Raw genomic sequence first — 20,549 nt, 5'->3', positions numbered from 1 at the left:
CCAACCGGGTCCACCAGGCTGTTTCCACCAAATCACACTCACCTGCCCATCAGTTGACATCACTGGTGAAGTCAGTGCCGAGTGGCAGCATTTAACCCTACATTGGCTGTGCAATCCTGTTTCTAGCAGGGGACAGGATCATGCAACCTAGGCAGCAGACTTTAATCTCCACTCAGCTGTTGATGAGCAAAGATTAAAGATTGGCATGAGTTTGGGGACTTAGAAGCCTTTGCCAGTCTCCTCCCTTATCTCCTAAATCCTCAGTCTTATGTCTGTGTTAAAGGGGGGAGAGACTTGCAAAGAGTTGTGTGTCTCTCCTCCCATTTAAGACTGGAGCAAGACGAGGCTTTAAGAGGCTTTTGTGAGTTCTCCCTCGTCGAGTGACATGGGAGGGAGAAAGAAAGGAGCACAGGCAGTGAATCGCCTCCTAAAGTGCTTGGCAAAAATGCCCTTTGAAGCAGCATCTTCCACCTTTAAAGATTGGGGAGATGTTTGCTTCAGAGGGCACTTTGCAGCTTTAAGGCAGACTATCAAATACCTTTACACCGTGTTCCTCGTTTAAAACTTCAGACATTGGGCTTGAACGGAAAGTCTTGCCGTCCCACCCACCTGTCATTCAAGTGCTGCCATGTCAAAATGATGACATACAGTTGACAGGTGGGTGGCCCCACCCACCTGTCAATTTTGGCCCACAAATCCCATCCTGATAAGGATCTGACCCCTGAAGCCAAAAAGATTCCCTACATCTGACCTACAGCAATACAGTGGAACCTTGGTTTTTGAACGTAATCCATTCCGGAAGTCCGTTCGACTTCTGAAACGTTCAAAAATCGAAAATCAAAGGGCTGTCAGCAAAGTCAATGGAGAAAAAAAGAAAAAAACGCAGCGGAAGCCGTTCAACTTCCGAGACGCGTTCAAAAATGGAAGCATTCACTTCCGGGTTTTCGGTGTTTGGCTTCCAAAACGTTCGGCAGCTGAGACATTCGAAAACCGAGGTTTGTTCAAATTAAAAGAAGTGATACTAAACATTAGGAAGAACTCCCTGATCTTACTAGCTGATCAACAGTGGAGCCAGCCGTCTGGGATGGCGGTGGGCTCCCCTTCATTAACAGGAGTTCCAGCAGAGGCTGGATGGTCATCTACCACATACCCTGGGGCAATGAATTTCCTGCATACACAGAGCCTAGGTGGCAGTTGCAGCCCCTTCCAATTCTATACCCACCCTGGGAGGTATTTGCTGTCACAAAGGGGTAGGCTCTGGCTGTTCCATTTCTCCTTTTTCATGAAAAACAGAAAAGCATTCTGGAGGGAGAACATCCTTGCAGCTGGAAAAGAGGATGAAGACCAAAGCCAGCTTGGCTCATCTCAGCCACTATTATCCATGCCTTGATATTGCCATGAAGTGTCAGTAGGAGATTTCAGCATGCTCCACTACTTTCCTCCTACTCTCTCTTTCTGCACACACACTGTGCCTCTGGCTGCAAGAGGCCATCAGAACGCCAAACACCATCCAGGAGTGGGGTTCCCATCCCCAGCCCTACTCTGCCTCCACCATCCCAGCCTCCCACCTGCAGAGAGGAGAGGACAGTGCAAGGTTCCTTGAAAGCCATTACGCTAATTAATTTCCAGCTGATACCAGAAGCGCCTCTAATCAAGCCAACTTCCGAGTCATTAATCAGGTTTAAAGCAATAGGAACAGTGAGTTATGGCTCCAAAGCCTTGAAGGTCTGAGACTCACATGACGGGTGTGCAAGGAGGCTCCCTGCCAGGCCAGGAGGCAAAATTATGCGAGGTATTTGATACAGGGTAGGGCCTGGCATGCTCCACTTCCCTATTATTTTATATAACAAATATTTAAAATTCTTCAGATTTTTTCCCCTGAAATAGCTAAGGAGATTGAGAGCAAATGAGGCTGATATTTCCTGACAGCTGCGACCAATCACTGGACTCATGGCTTTGAAGCGTTTTTCTTCCCCCTCCTGAGCCGTGGCTCAAGCACGGTTGAATTAACCTTGCGCTGTGCCTTTAAGGACAACCTGCACCCACTTAACTATTTATGTTCTGTCATAGGGTGACCTATGACCCACCATCCAGAATGCTTGAATGAACAATCAGTATTATGGCTAGTGCATGAATCATAGAGTTGGAAGGGATCTAGAGGGTCCTCTATTCCCATCCCCTGAAAGGCAGGAATCTCAGCTAATGCACCCATGACTGATGGTCACCCAACCTCTACTTAAAAACCTCCAAGGAAGGAGAGTTCCATGTTGGCACTGTAATTTTAGTGCCAGCAATTAGACACTTTGCAACTAGAAAAAAAAAACCTGAATTGGACTGGGTTGTGTGTTGACTCTCCCCCCCGCCCCCATTTGATTTGGCCTCTGCTGGAATCATTAATTACCCTTGAGAATAGGTTGCAATCCAAGATTAGCCATTATTTAGCATTTAAAAATTAGTTATCCATTAAAAAAAAAAAACAGCATCCTAATAACAGCTTCTACTGTATGCCCCTAATGACTCTTTAGGTGACTTTTATCAAGGACCATATATAACATATTCTCCCAATTATTTCTTTCTATCTCCTCATAAATTAGGTCTATCTATCAAGTAAAGTCATTAGATTTCCTAATGGAACTCAGGATTTAGATTCAAACACTGGCCATAGAAGGACTTACTGTCCCCCCCCCCCAGTCCGATTCAATTAAAAAAACATTTGCAATGTTTATTGGAAATTGTAGAGGGAAATGAGAAAATATTTTAGTTGATGACGAGAATGAGATGGGAACGAGATGAACGTAAAGAGCAATTATGGAACCAACAAATGCCTATAGCTCTTAACTACGTATATACATCTCAGCCCTCTGCAAAAGACTTTGACATTTTTCTTCCCGTCTCCTTAAAAATCTGGCAAAGGCAGATAATATCTTTGAGCTCAGACTTTTCACTGCTCCACTGCAATTTTAAAATGCCAGCCAACATAAATTATATAAAACAAAAACACACACAACAAAAACGGATTTGTACTTGAAATCTGACCTTCAGTGGCAATGGGAAGATTTGGAAAATGATAGCTTGCTTGGATGTTTCAGTTTTCTTCTTTTCTTTTCTCCCCCCACCCCGCCCCCTTCTTTGAGGGGAAAAGACACTTAAAAACATGTCCCTACTCAGAGAGAACTCACTGAATACTTACCTCGGGGAAAGCCATTACAACAAACCTATGATCATGGAAGGGTTCTTATCTTATGAAAAACAACACACACACACACACACCCCACAAATGAGTTCACCATGTACTTCTGTGCATAATTATCTGCTCATATCACACAAATATAGTACAATGTGTGGACTTGCAGCAATATAATTATAATCTCTGATTTACCCAGAACCTTCAATCTCCAAAGGGTTTAAGTAAAGGTAAAGGTAGCCCTGCCCGTACGGGCCAGTCTTGACAGACTCTAGGGTTGTGCGCCCATCTCACTCAAGAGGCCGGGGGCCAGCGCTGTCCGGAGACACTTCCGGGTCACGTGGCCAGCGTGACATCGCTGCTCTGGCGAGCCAGAGCCGCACATGGAAACACCGTTTACCTTCCCACTAGTAAGCGGTCCCTATTTATCTACTTGCACCCGGGGGTGCTTTCGAACTGCTAGGTTGGCAGGCACTGGGACCGAGCAACGGGAGCGCAGCCCGCCGCGGGGATTCGAACCGCCGACCTTTCGATCGGCAAGCCCTAGGCGCTGAGGCTTTTACCCACAGCGCCACCCGCGTCCCTACCCACAGCGCCACCCGCGTCCGTGCATAAGGGTTTATGCACACCTTAATAGAAGCCCTACCCAGCGACTGTGCCAAACCGGTGCTTTATTGGTGACAAGCATTTCCTATGTGTTGTTTGTTGTCTGAGTCCCTCATTAATAGGCGCCTGCAGTTTTCAGCTTTCTTTCCTTTTGCCACCCACTCACATTATTTTTCTGACAAATTGGCCACATCATTCATCTGTGAGTTTTGCTTTCCAGAAATGCTTTCACCCCGATACAATTGGCCTGGACCTCCAGTATGTCTCTGGACAAAAACACGGTCACTTGCTCATCAGTACTGCGGCCTTGCATTTTGGGTCTGCTCTTCTGTCTTGTTGCCTCTTCCGGCACTTTGTTCATGCTTGGAATTTTATTTGCTGCTTCCCTTCTCTTCCCTTGTATTGTGGTCTCAAGCCAGGAGGCACACCTTTGGAATTATGAGAAAGGGCCGTGGGTGCCAGTCATAACATGGCTGCTGCAGGTGGTGCATCACAACACCTAGTGGCTTCCGCATCTGAAAGAGAAGGGAAAAGAGACAGGACCTCAACATGGTGCAACCATGCCCCTGCCATCAGACATCCCTATCAATAGAGCGGAGGGGAAGGGGTGAGATTCTGACATCCAATGAAATGTGGGCATGTTTAAGGGGCTCAGTGTAACAGACCCTGAGAAAATGCAAACAATCACCGAGTACAAAACGTAAAGAGACTCTTATGCCCTGTGCCTTTTTGAAAACTCCCATGGGCACCATTGGAGGTAATGGAAGGCATTATGAGACCAATAGGTGCCATCTTGGTGACCTGCTTTAAAGAAAGGAACCATAGCCAAGTGGCAAGGACCCAGAAGCGGAGAAAGGTGGGGGCGGTCCTCCCTGGGTGCCATAAAAATAATAATAATTTATTATTTATACCCCGCCCATCTGGTTTCCCCAGCCACTCTGGGCGGCTTCCAACTAAACACTAAAATACAATAACCTATTAAACATTAAAAGCTTCCCTAAACAGGGCTGCCTTCAGATGTCTTCTAAAAGTTTGGTAGTTATTTTTCTCTTTGACATCTGATGAGAGGGCGTTCCACAGGGTGGGTGCCACTACCGAGAAAGCCCTCGGCCTGGTTCCCTGTAACTTGGCTTCTCGTAGTGAGGGAACTGCCAGAAGGCCCTCGGCGCTGGACCTCAGTGTCCGGGCAGAACGATGGAGGTGGAGATGCTCCTTCAGGTATACTGGACCGAGGCCATCCCTGAGGGGGGTGACATCTCCACGGGTAGCGTCCCCCTGGGATGCTCTTCGCTGGCGGTGCACCCCCTGGGACGCACGCTGCTGCCGGCGCACCCCTGTGAGTTGCTAGCCCCACCCCGCGGGCCACTCCAGGTGCTGGAGCAGCTAGCTCCACCTCTGCAAGGACCTCCACATGAGGTCCTGGAGATCTGGTGACAGTTGAGGTAGATGGACTAGGCAGAATGATGCAAAGCAGCTCCTAACCCATAGTTTGAACCCCAGGGTCCCATGAGAGTGCCTGGTTCAGCTTCAATTACATGTAGACGTGTGGTGCCCCCCATTTTCCAGTCAGCCTTTCCTCCTATTAACCATTGCTTATGGGGATTAGAGCCATTATGGATGAGTCAGAGAGGTGCAGACTTTGTCGTTCCGAGAGAGCCCATTTTGGCTCTCTGCTGCTCAGTGCTAATTTATGCTCCCCCTTCTCACATGAGCAGAGGCTAGGTAGCAACAATTTAGCCCCACCCTCCTTCAGCATAACTGCTGTACATGTCAGCATCCGGGGGTCAAACGGCCCACTGGCTAGCCCCCAGCTGGGTCGTCTCCTTCCAGCCGACACGCTGCAAAGATCCCTGGACCTCTGGTGCAACCTATATCAGTGACCCAAGTCTGCTGATACGGGCACACTTTGCTTAGCAGAGCATACTGTGCAATGAAAGAGGCTTGAGGCATGTGGAGACATACTATATAGTACGGATTTATTAAACATAAATCAGGACAAGACAAAGAAACATTCGCCTCTCTTTGGCTTTTGACTCTCTTGGAAGAGACGGCAAACAACACAGCGGAAGTTCCGCTTACACCAGCAAACAGTGCTGGAATGTAAACAGACATGTGACATGTAACAGTTCCGTGTCTGTAACTAAAGGTGGAATGGAAAATTCCAAACAGTACAAGCACAAGACATACACAGGCAACCCCCAATTTGTGGGGGGGGGGTTTGCATTCCAGGTCACCACGCACATCAGTGGAGTGTGCATAAGCCTGCCCCATTCCACCCTCTTCCAGGTCTGGAAATGGCACATGCTTTGAACGTGCACAAAATGGTCTTTCCCTGTACTGAGAGGTGAGGTTGTGGTCCTCATGATCACCTCACAAGTGAAAGGTTGCCTGGTTTTAAAACAAGAAGAAACATTGTGCTCTTCTTCTTTGGCAGCTGGGGATAGCTCTGTTGACAGAGCACAAGACTCTTAATCTCAAAGTCATGGGTTTGAACCCCACTTTGGGCAAAAGATTCCTGCATTGTAGGGGGTTGGATGGCCTCATGCTACCTTCCAACTCTACAATTCTACGATTCTATGACTGGACATTGATCTCGGGTAGCAGTGCCAGAAAAGCAAGGAGGAATGAGCTTCAGAGTCCTGCGCTCTAGCTGGCAGCTGTTCTCCACAGCAATGTTGGTAGCTTCCCATGACAGCCAGCTTTCCCATCTCCTCCTTGACCCTTGCGCTTGGTGTCTTCTTCCCAGGAAAAAAAATCTGCTCTCCACCCTCCCAATACAGGAGCTGTTTAACAGTCTGGAGACACTCAAGCAGAGTTTGGGGCAGGAAACGAGGAGAAAATCCCATATCCTTCAGGAATTGCCGAGAGGCGGCAGGATATGTGTAATAACACAAACTGGAGGGTGGCCAAGACCTCCAGGCTAAATCCCAGACTTTACTAAGAGAGAGCCAGGAGACCCGATGGCCCGGACCTTTTGTTACAGCTTGTCTGGAAGACAGTTAAATGCTCCATAAAAGATGAGTAAAATGTTGAATCCCCTAGAAACTCTTGAAGGGATTAGGAATGAGCTCCTGTAGCGAGGGTCAAATGTTCTTTAAAAGGGGGGGGGACATTTTATTCTTTCTATTACACTCTCTTTCCTATATTCTGTGCAGTAGCAAAGAGAATACTGCAAAATAAAATAATTATAAATGATAATAGCAATGAAAACCTGCACCTCATCTGCACCCCTTGCTGCTTTCATCTGTTTAGCCCCTTGGTTGTCATTGTTCGTTTCCTTACATTTTCCTTAAGAACAAGTGAATAATGATGGTTTTGCTTACCTTGCAAGATCTTAAAGGATTAGTCACAGGCAGGCAGTTAAAAGACTCACTTTATTGACCCTGTCCGTTAACCATGTTATTTATAGGAGGGAAAGAAGCAAGCAAAGACAGCTGAAACCTGGTTTCCCATGCTGAGGTCATGAACCGGTTGGATGCAGAGATATGGTGGGAGGAACCAGCTGAGGAGCCACCAAAGAAAGAAGGCTCAGAGCCCGTGGAGTGGTGGTGGGACAATGATGTGTGGTCAGACTGGGAAGAGGAGGTTTGGAAGCTGAGGAGGTAACAGGGCTGAGTGAGCTGGGAGAGTCTGTGGCAGAAGGAAGTCCCGACTCAGAGGCAGAAGCTGTAGAACCCCTTGCACGGGAGTTTCATTTCTCTATCTTGGCTAGCAGACTTCACTAGTTAAAACCCAGAATTTCCCCTTCCCAGTCCGTCGAGGAAGAGAAATGTGCTGAGTTTTAGTCAGTCAAATGACAACAATTCCATTAATCACTCCACGTGGCTCCCTGAATATTTGAATACAGTAACTGTTTATTAAAAGCAAACTTATATATAAAGCCATAAACTTATATATATATATATATATATATATATATATATATATATAAAGCCATAAAAAGACGTTGAAAAGAAGATTGCTATTTATAGTGGCAAATGGTTTTCTCTCAGAGGAACACAAGACCGTATTACTGCTAGCTAATGTATACTGTTAAAGCTAAACCTTTATCCAATGTTTAATTTAAACATACTCATGAATATTATATTTTTAAACACTGTAAAGAATACCCATTCTCCTCCCTCCCTCCCTCCCTCCCTCCCTCCCTTCCTTCCTTCCTCCCTTCCTTCCTTCCTTTCTCCTTCCCTTCCTTCCTTCCTTCCTTCCTTCCTCTGGCTTAGATGAGCACATGTAAACACACTGTTAGTCTTAGATCTAAATCCCTTTGAACCCATTGAAACCTACACTGAGTAGATCGCTTAGGATCCTCCTGTTTTCAGTGAGAGTTAAGCACATGCTTCGCTCTCTTGCCTTCCAACCAAGGGTAGTTAAAAAAATATGCTTATTTTGTGCTGGATCATGCCCAACGCTTGTAGGGTTTTTCAACATCAGATTTGTTGCATTTAATCTCATAACTGTCAGGAACATTAGCAGAGGGAAGCTTAATATGTCTGGGGCGGCGATTTAATTAACGATTTTTCTTCCTTGCATCCTGGCCCAGGAGAATTTTATCTTAAAGCCCGGATCTAGTGGGAAAGTATTCCACAATGAGTCTACCACATTGCAAGGCCATTGATGGACAAACAAGACTAGATTTGCCTCACTGAGACTAGATGGTATTTAACAAGATAAGTCTGGAGAAAACCTCATTAGAAAGTGGTTTTAATTAGCAAATAAAGTGTTAAAAGGGGGGAGGAGTAGTCCCATCAGTTAATGTGTTCTACGTTTTGGATCTGACGTGTAACAACACCCCCTGACTACGAGTGTTGCCTTTCTCAGCGTGTACAAATACAAGGCCTTCGCCTTGAAAACATTCCCTCACAAAGTATCTCACTTCAATGGGGCTACGTGCAGGCAAATGTTTGGAAGAGCTGTGCCAGAGAACACAGGATGGAGGGGGTTAAAGTGGTGCTCAAGCAACAGAATAGAAAGTGTGACATTCACTGTAAATAATGCCAGGTTTCTTCACAATTCCTTAAGGGCACCTCTAAAGATAGAAACTATTTCAGGAACACATAATAGCAGCATGAATTAAGGCAGAATTTCCCAGCGTTGCCTGACTTTTGTTTACTTTCTATTTAAATGTACAGTGTGTTTTATTTGAAGCTACTATTTTTAATCTCATGGAAATTGAGATTGAGTGAACAGGATGCCCCACAGCAAGCAAACAGCCTCCCTCCTCCCCGCACCAAAAAAACAGATTGTAGACAGAAATAGGCCTGGTCTACACATGCAGCAAAAAGAGGCGGTACTGTGGATTGCAGCATCAAAGTGTGTGTGTGTGTGTGTGTGTGTGTGTGTGATTACATTTTAAAATGCTCCTGTACACTAAACAGCCAGCGAATAAACAGCCAGCAAGCAGTGGAAAGGGCTATTTTAAGTCTGTTTTTGTTCCCAGTGATACAGCGAAGTAGTTAGGCTGTGTATACATCACACAATTAAAGCACACCATTTCCCACAAAGAATCCCCCTCAAAAAAGCTATAATTTTCAGCACCCTTAGCAAACTACAGTTCCCAGGATGCTTGGGTTGAAGTCATGTGCTTTAAATGTGTGGTGTGCATGCAGCCTAGATCCTGGACTTAATGGTCTTTTAGATGAACATGTGTGAAGCACATTATTAACTTTTCTCTTCTCGCTTCCCACCACTCCATGCTGCACAACTAATTTTGTATTTTTTTTGTTGTGAACCACCCTGTGAGCTTCGGATGAAGGGGGATATATTAACTAACTAACTAACTAACTAACTAACTAACTAACTAACTAATATGTTAGGGCAAAACACAAACAACAACAGTTGCCCATCTTGATTAATTTTTAAAAAATGAAATACTCTGGGCATATGCAGTTTCACATTTCAAGAGTTACTGAAATCCTAGCACCATTACGACTCCAGTAATAAAAGGGCAAAATGCTTTTGTTACTGTGATGCTAAACACATTTTCTTGGGAATACGTACCATTTTACTGTAGAGAAGAATATATATTTAATAATAATAATAATAATAATAATAATAATAATAATAATAATAATAGCAGCAGCATCTATAACAAGGATAGTGGTAGAGCAGCAAACAGGCCTGACATTAATACTCAGCATAGCATATGTAAAGGAAAAGGAAAAGGACCCCTGGATGGTTAAGTCCAGTCAAACTTGGCTATGGGGTTAGCTGTCCACAGACAGCTTTCCAGGTCATGTGGTCAGCATGACTAAACTGCTTTTGGCACAAAGGAACACCATGACAGAAACCAGAGTGCATGGAAACACTGTTTACCTTCTTGCCACAACGGTAAAGGTAAAGGGACCCCTGACCATTAGGTCCAGTCATGGCCGACTCTGGGGTTGCGGCGCTCATCTCACTTTATTGGCCGAGGGAGCCAGCATACAGCTTCCGGGTCATGTAGCCAGCATGACTAAGCCACTTCTGGCGAACCAGAGCAGCGCACGGAAACACCGTTTACCTTCCCGCCGGAGCGGTACCTATTTATCTACTTGCACTTTGAAGTGCTTTCAAACTGCTAGGTTGGCAGGAGCAGGGAGCGAGCAATGGGAGCTCAACCTGTCGTGGGGATTCGAACCGCCGACCTTCTGATCGGCAAGTCCTAGGCTCTGTGGTTTAACCCACACCGCCACCTGCGTCCCTTGCCACAGTGGTACCTATTTCTCTACTTGCACTGGCATGCTTTCGAACTGCTAGGTTGGCAGGAGCTGGGACAGAGCAATGGGAGCTCACCCCATTCAAACCGCCAACCTTACAACTGGTAAACGCAAGAGGCTCGGTGGTTTAGACCACGGCGCCACTCACGTCCCCCAGCATATGTAAACCGGGGCTAATGCCAGCCAACACAAAATCCCATTTTTTGAGGTGAATAAAATGTTTCACATGTGAAGGCTGAGGTTGTTTCAGTCACAGTCCCCCATCGTTTCTGCACATTGCTTCTGAGTGAGGACCAGAGGCAGTCTGAGGAAAAGAAGATGGTGGCAGGCTGCAAAAGCCATCTTTGGTGGCGCTTTGCTTCACCCCGCTGCCTGGTAAGTAAAGGAGGACTTGGGTCTTTCAAATTTCAGCGGCGCCCAGTGCGAGGCAAAAAATCAGCATTCCCCCACCTCTTGCCTTCTGTCTGGCGTATGCACTATATCATAGTTGTGATGTCCTGTGACCTCCTTGGTTTGGTGCCCAGGGCAAGGGAATTGGTTGCGTTGCCCTAGATCTGCCTCTGTGGGGGTGGAGAGCAGAGCAGAGGAACCACCGAGGAAAGAGGGGAAATTGGGACTGCCTGGGGGGTGGAGGGAGATGGAGAAAGCAGTGGGATACTCAGGGTGGGGTGAGTAGCCCCCTCACACCTGGCAGCAGTGCTGAAACCAAAACTAAGGAGAGTTTTCAGAGGAGGCCATGGCTTAATAGTAGGTAGAATAGGTCTGGGAAAGATCCATTTCTGGAGAGCTACTGCCAGTGGTACCTCGGGTTAAGAACTTAATTCGTTCTGGAAGTCCGTTCTTAACCTGAGGTACCACTTTAGCTAATGGGGCCTCCCGCTGCCGCTTCGCTGCTGCCGCGCAATTTCTGTTCTCATCCTGAAGCAAAGTTCTTAACCCAAGGTACTATTTCTGGGTTAGCGAAGTCTGTAACCTGAAGCGTCTGTAACCTGAAGCGTCTGTAACCCGAGGTACCACTGTACTGGGCTAGGTGGACCATTTTCTGTTTACCTACCTCATTAAAGTCATAGAAAGTCGTAGTATCATAGAGTTGGAAGGGACCACGAGGGTCATCTAGTCCAACCCCCTGCAATGCAGGAATCTTTTTCTCCAGTGTGGGGCTCAAACCCACCACTCTAGGACTCTGAAATTAAGAGTCTCACGCTCTGTCGACTGAACTACCCAAGTGGAGTACTATAAACTGCTGTGGTAAATTTAAACTGGCAAGTGAGAGTACAATACACCAAGTGCCAAGTGGTTAAAATCAGAGGTTTCTACCCATTGCCGTAGAAAAATGCAATTTGCCTAATGGCAAGTCAGCTAATTGCTTCCAAGCCAACTTCAAAGCCTCTCAAAGCCACCCTATGTGGCAGGTCCATCTAAGAGCAGACAAGCACAACTGACATATCACAATATATCACCCACTCGCCTACCTATGAATCAGAAGCCAGAGTCAGCCGGATAACTTTCGTGAAGCTGTTTCCACTTGAAGAAGCATTTGATTTGTTTGCTGGGCTGCTCAATCCATCTGCACACTATTGCAGCTAACTTGATTTGAGAGCACTGGTGGGTGCAGGCCATTCGGTATATGGAGAACGTAAACGCCTGACTGTGAACCATCCTGACGTTTCTATTAGCAGTGTTTAAAATCCTAAGAATTCTACCACTCCATATGTGCAAATGCATAAATATGGTCATACTGCTTTAGCAGCATTTAGGCTTTCAGTAATAATGGCCAGGACCAAAAAGAAATACAAAACGAGTTCAACACAACCAGGAGGACTTTGGACTTACTTGTATTTTTCAGAAACAGTTGCCTGTAGTAAACTACTTTCCGAGTGGAGGGGAGTAACATAGGCAGCTTGCGATATGGAGCAGGAGGTTTATAGAGAGGCCCAAATTTCACCAAGTGCACTTAAGATTAACCTGGTGCACTAGCAGAAGCCACAGCCAGGACTTCGTAATAGTGCAAGGGGGCTTCCCCTCATCTTTTGCCCCTGTGCCTCCCCCAAATCCACTCTGGAGTATTTGCAGGGGGGGAACAAAATGGGGGAGGGAAAGGGGAAATTGTTCACTTTAGCAAGTAGTAACGCGTGTGCTGACAGAATGGTCAGAATCGTATGACATTGAATTCCACCCTATATATCCCTAATGCAGCTATTAGGTCCGCCCCCCCCCCCCCCGATTTATCTGATTGACAACATTTTAAAAATCAATCTTGTTACTCTCCTCAACAATTCTGTGACGTAGTCAACTGTCATTTCCCATCTAGTTATGGAACTAATAGGTCAAAGTCTGTTTGTCCCAGCACGGACATCATCATCATCATCAACATCATCAGAATTTATATACCATCCTTTACTCAGGGGTCTCACAGGGTGGTTCACAGAATAAAATCAAGATAGGTAAAGCTAAAGGGGAACCCTGACCATTAGGTCCAGTCGTGGATGACTCTGGGGTTGCAGCGCTCATCTCGCTTTATTGGCCGAGGCAGCCGGCGTACAGCTTCCAGGTCATGTGGCCAGCATGACTAAGTCACTTCTGGCGAACCAGAGCAGCACACGGAAACACCGTTTACCTTCCCGCCAGAGCGGTACCTATTTATCTACTTGCACTTGGACGTGCTTTCAAACTGCTAGGTTGGCAGGAGCAGGGACCGAGCAACGGGAGCTCACCCCGTCGCAGGGATTCAAACTGCCGACCTTCTGATTGGCAAGCCCTAGGCTCTGTGGTTTAACCCACAGCGCCACCCGTGTCCCTAAAATCAAGATATAAAACCACAAAATAAATAATAATAATAATAAAAACAGCAACGCAATAGGTCCCCCCCCCAAGGAACCAGCATGCTACCCAGTCAACAACATGAAACACTTAAAAGAGGGAATCATGTGATGTATGCTACATCCATAAAATTATGATGGCTGAAGTTTTCTGGTATGAGCTCTTAGCCGTTTATGAGCAATGGAATTGCGAAACTTGTGAGGGAACACCGTGTTCCAGCTGATACATTCATTCTGCTGTGGTGGTTGTGCAAGAGTCTCAAAGGAAGAATAGTGCACGCCGCTTTTCTGCACCATGATAGACTGCAACGTGAACTGGGGTTTCTGCATGAACAGCTGGTGGTGCATAGGCCTAGTTTGGACGATTCCACATCCTTTTTAAAACATCATGCGCAGGCCTTGTTCATCCTATAGGCTCTTTTTATGGGGGAAGGGAAGAGGTACGTGTGGCTCGTTCACTGCGCTGCTAACAACACTGTCCTGGGTCAGTGTGAGAACCGGGGTTCTGTCTTTTTATGTTTTCTGACTAAAACCTCTATATTGCCATATGGATTCCACAAAGTCGTCCTCATAGAGCTGTGTTGGAATCTGGAACAGAGAGATAGTGTATGTTTTGATGGTTTTACAGATCTTTTCCCAAAACTAACATAGTTCAAATCATCACCAATATCTGTGCAGCCAGACTAAGGGGGGGGATCAATCTCTTTGTGGGAGGAGGTCATGCCGTGTTCCTGAAAATGCATCCTGAGAGGAAGGAGAATGAAACAAAGACTTCAAAAATGCTTTGATTTTACACCCTGATACAATCGTTGCTTGAGAAATATTAGTCAAACTACGTTCCCACTGCAAAATCTTGACAGGTTATAGCAGTTCTTGAACAAATGTGTTTAGTACTGGATTTTGCAAATGGAGTGGCCAGATTGAATGCAATAATTTTAAAATCTGGTGCTTTAAATATGCCTGTTTGACTCAGTTTCTTTTGCAGGTGTTTCATTCCAGGAAGGAAAAAAAACGGTGTCCCTTTTAAAGTTATATCCAGTACCGCTCAGCATCTATAAAGAAGGCTTTTATTTTACAAAATGCTTCATAATTATTAAGGTGTTCATTCTCTCACCTAACCTATGAGATAGTTCACTACACTCCTTTCTAGGTAAGGAACAGAAAATTAAGAGTTTCAGCAATATCACAGAGTGCATGATCCTAGGGTGAGCTATTTCAGATTTGAATGCGCTTCTGTGTAACCCAGCCTCCAGGTGGCCCCCAGAGCTTCAATTCTAGTTGTGGATATTTTTGGATACAGTATTTTTGGTCTGGATTGGAGAGACAGAAGCAGAGGTGGGGGTTTAAGGGTGTGCTTAGAAGGTGCCCCTCAATAATGCAATTTTTGCTTATGCACATGGGGCCCCAGAATGTAACCCCTGCGTAACTGGTGGAACGTCTGTACATCATGGAGCAAAGTAGTCCTATAGCACTGCTGGGCACATGCCATTTCTTTGTTATGCTCTTTAGTTTCAGTACGTTTCCGAGCACAATTCAAAGTGTTGGTGCTGACCTTTAAAGCCCTAAACGGCCTCGGTCCAGTATACCTGAAGGAGCGTCTCCACCCCCATCGTTCTGCCCAGACACTGAGGTCCAGCGCCGAGGGCCTTCTGGCGGTTCCCTCACTGCGAGAAGCCAGGTTACAGTGAACCAGGCAGAGGGCCTTCTCGGTAGTGGCACCCGCCCTGTGGAACGCCCTCCCACCAGATGTCAAAGAGAACAACAACTACCAGACTTTTAGAAGACATCTGAAGGCAGCCCTGATGGGCAGCCAGATGGGCGGGGATAAATAATAAATTATTATTATTATTATTATTATTATTATTATTATTATTATTATTATTATTATGTTTTCATCCCAAAGGAGCCCATGATATGGGAAGCATTCAAAACATGAAATCCCTACCTGCAGGGTGAAGGTTACAGGCTTGAAATATTTCTACACATACAGGTGTCTCTTGGAGATACTGAAATGCCTAAGGCCATGCACAGCACCCATGGTTATTGTTTCAAGGCCAATGTCAGGGATGGGCACCTGCTGAGACCCACACTTCAGTGGGGTGGAGGGCACATTTTCCTGGCTCAGTTCCTCTTCTTCCTGAGGAGTTGGAACAGCAACCTCTGCTTCCTTAGTGCTCTCTCTCTCTCTCTCTCTCTCTGGGCATTTGTGCAGACTGGGCACAAAGCAAAAGGAAGAGTGTGTGGGCAGTGAGCCCTTGGAGAGGAGAACTCGATCGGAACACCTTGTCCATGTTCCCACCCACCCCGGAAAATCCCTGGAGCCAGCACTGCATTCTTTGAGTATTTCTTCAAAATGATTTTGCTATTTATGAAAAGGGCTATTGGGATGGTGGTGATGGGGAGGTCCTCCTTCTGTCAATCCTTTGTTCAGTACAACTTTATTTTCAAATTGTTGCTCCATTTGCCCTCCGCTCTAGTCTGCTTAAGGCTGGGGAAACAATTGTAGCACTCAGCAGATCGGAACAAACAACATACTTAACGTCCACCCGTGGGATGATCTTCAAAATTAATCAGCACATGATCTAACGCTAAGTCTTTTGAGAATGTGGCTTTTTATTTTAGGAAATAACAAGAAGTTTCAAGATCCACTTGCAAAGACACGACCAGAAATTGCTGGGTGGTTGTTTTAACAAGCTCCATAGCAAATCAGCCTCGGAAACTGATCTCATTGCCCATATGAGAGAAAGCAGAGGGGCTGTATTCTTTGCGACCTTCACAAGCACAGCATCCCCGATCAGAATCAGCCGAGGACTTCAAAGAGAAAACAAGAGTGCAGCAGCAGAACGTTTGAGGATTAAATACTGTGTGCTGGCAATTCCGGTGCTAATACAGTGGTACCTCGGGTTAAATACGCTTCAGGTTACAGACTCTGCTAACCCAGAAATAGTACCTCGGGTTAAGAACTTTGCTTCAGGATGAGAAGAGAAATCGTGCTTAGGCAGCGCAGCGGCAGCAGGAGGCCCCATTAGCTAAAGTGGTGCTTCAGGTTAAGAACAGTTTCAGGTTAAGAACGGACCTCCGGAATGAATTAAGTACTTAACCCGAGGTACCACTGTAATGTCAAAAATTAGGGGGGCGTCTTATACACAGATAGTGCCAAGGGTGGACTTGCGATTGGTTGTTGCCGCAAAAATAGGGGGCGTCTTATACATGGGGGCATCTTATAGACGGAAAAATACAGTATGTATGTATGTATTTAATTTGTATACCACCCTTCATTCAAAGATCTCTGGGCAGTTTACAACATAAAAACATAAAATAAGAACACAAAATACATCATAAAAACAAAACAAACCCATAACCCCCAATGTGTTGAAACCTATGCAAATTAAAATATGGCCGTTTTTACTATTTAAAAACTGTCCATCTCCACATCTTTGAATAAGTGACAAGAATTGAATTCCATCAGAACTGCACTTTGTTGTGATCGTTCTGTTTACATATTATGTTTCTCAAACTTTGTATTTTTCTCCTTGTTTTACTAAGATACGTATCTACTTTTCTCCTCACTTTTGTTGCTTCCGTTATATGGTTGGGGACATTCTCAGCTCACTTTTGAGCTAAAGATTCCAACATTGCAGGGGGTTGGACTAGATGACCCTCGTGGTCCCTTCCAGCTACTGTTCTATGATTCTGCAGGTTCTTAAGTCTCATGTAATACTAAGCAATGTGTTTTAACAAAGGATAGGTGAATCTCCTGGTGTTATGTAAGTCTTTCCTAGTATATGCATTTTTGTACATATTACTTGGTTGGAGAATATTTGGAGTCTTTTGCTGGGTTGTGGAAAAGTTACCCATGAAGTACCGCTGAAAGAGAACTTGTGAGAGCATTAATATGCAGTGCTTGTAGCTGTGTTCTTCTTATGGCTGATGTGATAGGCTTGGTGTGTGTGTGTCTTTCTCCAAAGCTCATCTCTGAGGTATTCCTCTTGGCTTGCATGTGATTGAAGGTAAACTTTTACCTACATGTGCTCCATTCATCAGCCTTCTTGACAGAAGCTGAAATTGGTATCCAAATTTCAGGAGGCTTCTGAGACCAGGGTTTGGCAGATAAAGAATGAATCCATCTTGAAATGTCCTGGGTAGTTTTGCAGCTGCTGTAATACAGTAAACACTCCCTGCTGTGTGTGAGCAGAGCAGGATGCCCAGTGGTTCCAGGACAAGAAAAATACTCAGCCCCTAGGAATCAGCACCTATGACAATGGGCTTCTTCAGGTGTTCATGTTCCTGTCTTACCGAACATGGGAGCAGGGGTGCATAAAGTAGCCTGCCCTGTAGCCTTTGCACACACAGCTGCGCACACAAAGGCTCTGTCAGTACAGACAGTCACACTGTTCACATAAAGGCTTGGGAGACTGACACATCCCCATGCACGGGTGCATGAATAAAACTGTGTGTGTGTGTGTGTGTGTGTGTGTGTGTGTGTGTGTTGAGAGAGGGGGGAGAAGAGATGTTTAGATTTATCAGCCGATCCCTTTTTGTAACCCCTGTTTCAAAATGAAGGAAGAGGCATTTAGCAGATAAAACTTAAAAGCCCAGTTTGTTAATCCTCAGCTTGATGAATGGGAATCTTATTCTACAAGAAAATGTAGGGAACATAGGAAGCTGTGTTCTACCACTGGTCAATCTAGCTCTGTATGGTCTACACTGACAGGCAGCAACTCTCCAGAGTTTCAGGTGATATTCCTAGCCCTACCTGGAGATGCCAGGGACTGAACCTGAGACCTTCTAAATGCAAAGCCCTACTGAGCTACAGCCACCCCCACCCCCCGCAACACACATTGGGTAAGATTCTTGCATTGCAGGGGGTTGGACTAGATGGCACAGGTGGTCCCTTTGAGTTCTACAATTCTATGACCTATAGATACAGGTCATTGCAAGAGCCTCTTTTCATGACAGCAGGTATACATCCATGCATTATAACCATCCACATACAGCGAAGTTTAAAAGTAATACTCCTGGTTTGACACACAACAACCCAATAATTGCCACTAATGAAAGCTGGCATCATTGCTAGTAATGTAACCAAGTCCTTGAACAGTGGGCTGCTTATCTAAAGAAAACACTGGCATTAGTGAAACAACTGTAATACAGTCCATATCTTTAGAACAATCTCTCGCTAGGCTACTGTGCTGGCTCTCAAGGCACTTTTACAAGGACTCAGACTTGAACATTAAAACCAAGTGCATTTCACAGATCAGAACCAAGATATGGGCAATAAACCAAGAATCACAGAGGCAGGTAAAGGGGAAGGGGAAGTTTTATTAGAAACATCAAGAAAGGGAATATCTGATTTCATCAATAGAGACCACAATATATGGCTAAATTATTGTACACTGTAATTTTCAGAGTTAAGGTGACATTTCAAAAAAACTTAATAAAGAGGTATTGGGAAGGATGTGACTATTAGAAATTGCTTTTTATTAAAAGAAGAAAAAAAAGAAGGTTGGGTACTCATATAAACCAACCTCCTCTGCCAAAGGTTCGTTCTCAACCTGTTTATTCAATTCCAGGAAGACACTGTACATTTGTAGCACAAAATTAGATATTGTGACTCTGGTTCTCTTCTGCCATGTCGGATATAAAATATTTCATTACATTATTGGAGATTTTAGGTTTAGGAAACAAAATTATTATTATGCTTAATTACAGAAGTGGTTCATAACAAGTGGTTAACTGAATTTCCTCCAGTTCTGGGGAAATTTAGGTTAGGCTGCGCTCTCCCTTGAGCTTGGATCAACAAACATAGTAGTCCCAAACAGAATGAAATGCAGCATGTAATCTTAATTCTCCTCAAAGTGGAGGAAATTCAGGTCATTGTTTCAGATATAAATGATTTCTATTATTAAGCACAATAATGTAATCATTGCATAATGCATCAATTGAGGCACCTTTGTTGTAAAATGCTATTATGCCTGTACAGCTCTAAATTATGTTATAAAACATCTTATTTACACACCAAGCAATTTCTATTAACCATTACCTGATTGTGTTTATGTTTTATCTATATATTGTTCAACCAAAAATCCATCGCATCTTTGAACTTAAAACATATTAAGGTATGAAACAAAACTCACGAAAAGGCAAAGGTGGCTGGTTTGGGATGGACTGAAACAAAGCAATGGGGACAGCACTTCAAACCACAAGATTCTTTGGCATTTTACATTCAGGTTTCACTTGCTTCGTTTTAAACCCACAATCGAGACGTTGTTCTCAGTCACTATTTGGCATCTGTTGGACCACGGAATCTGCACTGCTTTGGTAAATACAGCTGCAGTCAGAACTGGGGGGAAAAGTGCCACAGAGCTGAGTTTCCAACAGTGTATCTGTGCATTCCGAAGTTGCTTTAGTACCTCTCTTCTTGTGTTCGCAGTTTTGTTCCATTGACCGTCATGCTGATAGCACCTTTTTTAGTTGCATTTGAATCTGAAGGAAATGTACTTTTGGTAAGTGCTGCGGAAGAAAGGAGAGGGGGAAAGCAATCACCTATTTGCTGAAAGACTCAACATGGGGGAGGGAGGATCTAGAAAAAAACAGCCTGTTCTAAACAGAGAGGGCCTGTCCAGATACCCATAGAGTGGTAACCCTACATTTGGAATGATTCAATGCAAAGTAGGTGGGATTGTCTCTGAAAACTGTTTGAAAGCTTTGGTTGGTGCAAAATACAGTGGTTAGATTGTTTACTGGCATCAGGTGAACCGAAGATGGAAAACAGGTGATTTAATGCTTTTTCTCTAAGAGATAATGGTTTGTCTCTCTTCTAGATAGTTGCTCTTCCACAAACGGAAGGGCTCCTTCCACACAAGGAAGGCACTCCAATCCTGCCAAGGCTTCCACTTTTGCTGACATCCATCATCACTTCCCATGCTGTTCTGGAGGATTCCCCAACCTTTCAGAGCAGATTTCTGCATGGGGGCTGCAGTGAAAAGAAGGGATCGCCTCCACACCTTCTACTACTAGCAATATCATCCTGTGAGCAGACTTCTGCACGTGAGAACTTTGGAGACAAGGCAACTGATACTGCAATTTGGAATGCAATCCCGTCCCCACAGAATTAATGGCAAAACTCAAATTTTAAATTTGATTTTTAAGGAGACAGCAGTACAGGCCTGGCTTAGTTGAAGGATTAAATGTAGACCTCTTAAGCAGATTTCTGTATCTATGTGAGCCTGCTTGTGTCATCAT

At 44.9% G+C, this 20,549-nt stretch overlaps 1 protein-coding gene across 4 annotated transcripts in view; it reads right to left on the bottom strand.

Moving 5' to 3' along the window:
* Positions 1-18,606: 18,606 nt before the first annotated feature.
* Positions 18,607-20,549, bottom strand: part of CEP128 (centrosomal protein 128) — a 186,678-nt gene continuing 184,735 nt past the window's right edge. For all 4 annotated transcript variants that reach the window (XM_053377864.1, XM_053377872.1, XM_053377836.1 and 1 more), the window contains one exon: positions 18,607-19,817. In XM_053377864.1, coding sequence (XP_053233839.1) covers positions 19,755-19,817 — 63 coding nt within the window. In that variant the 3' untranslated portion in view covers positions 18,607-19,754. The remainder of the gene's footprint in view (positions 19,818-20,549) is intronic.

This window comes from Podarcis raffonei, chromosome 1 (assembly GCF_027172205.1).
Source record: "Podarcis raffonei isolate rPodRaf1 chromosome 1, rPodRaf1.pri, whole genome shotgun sequence".
Taxonomy (NCBI): Eukaryota; Metazoa; Chordata; class Lepidosauria; order Squamata; family Lacertidae; genus Podarcis; species Podarcis raffonei.
This window is presented reverse-complemented; position numbering and strand designations above follow the sequence as displayed.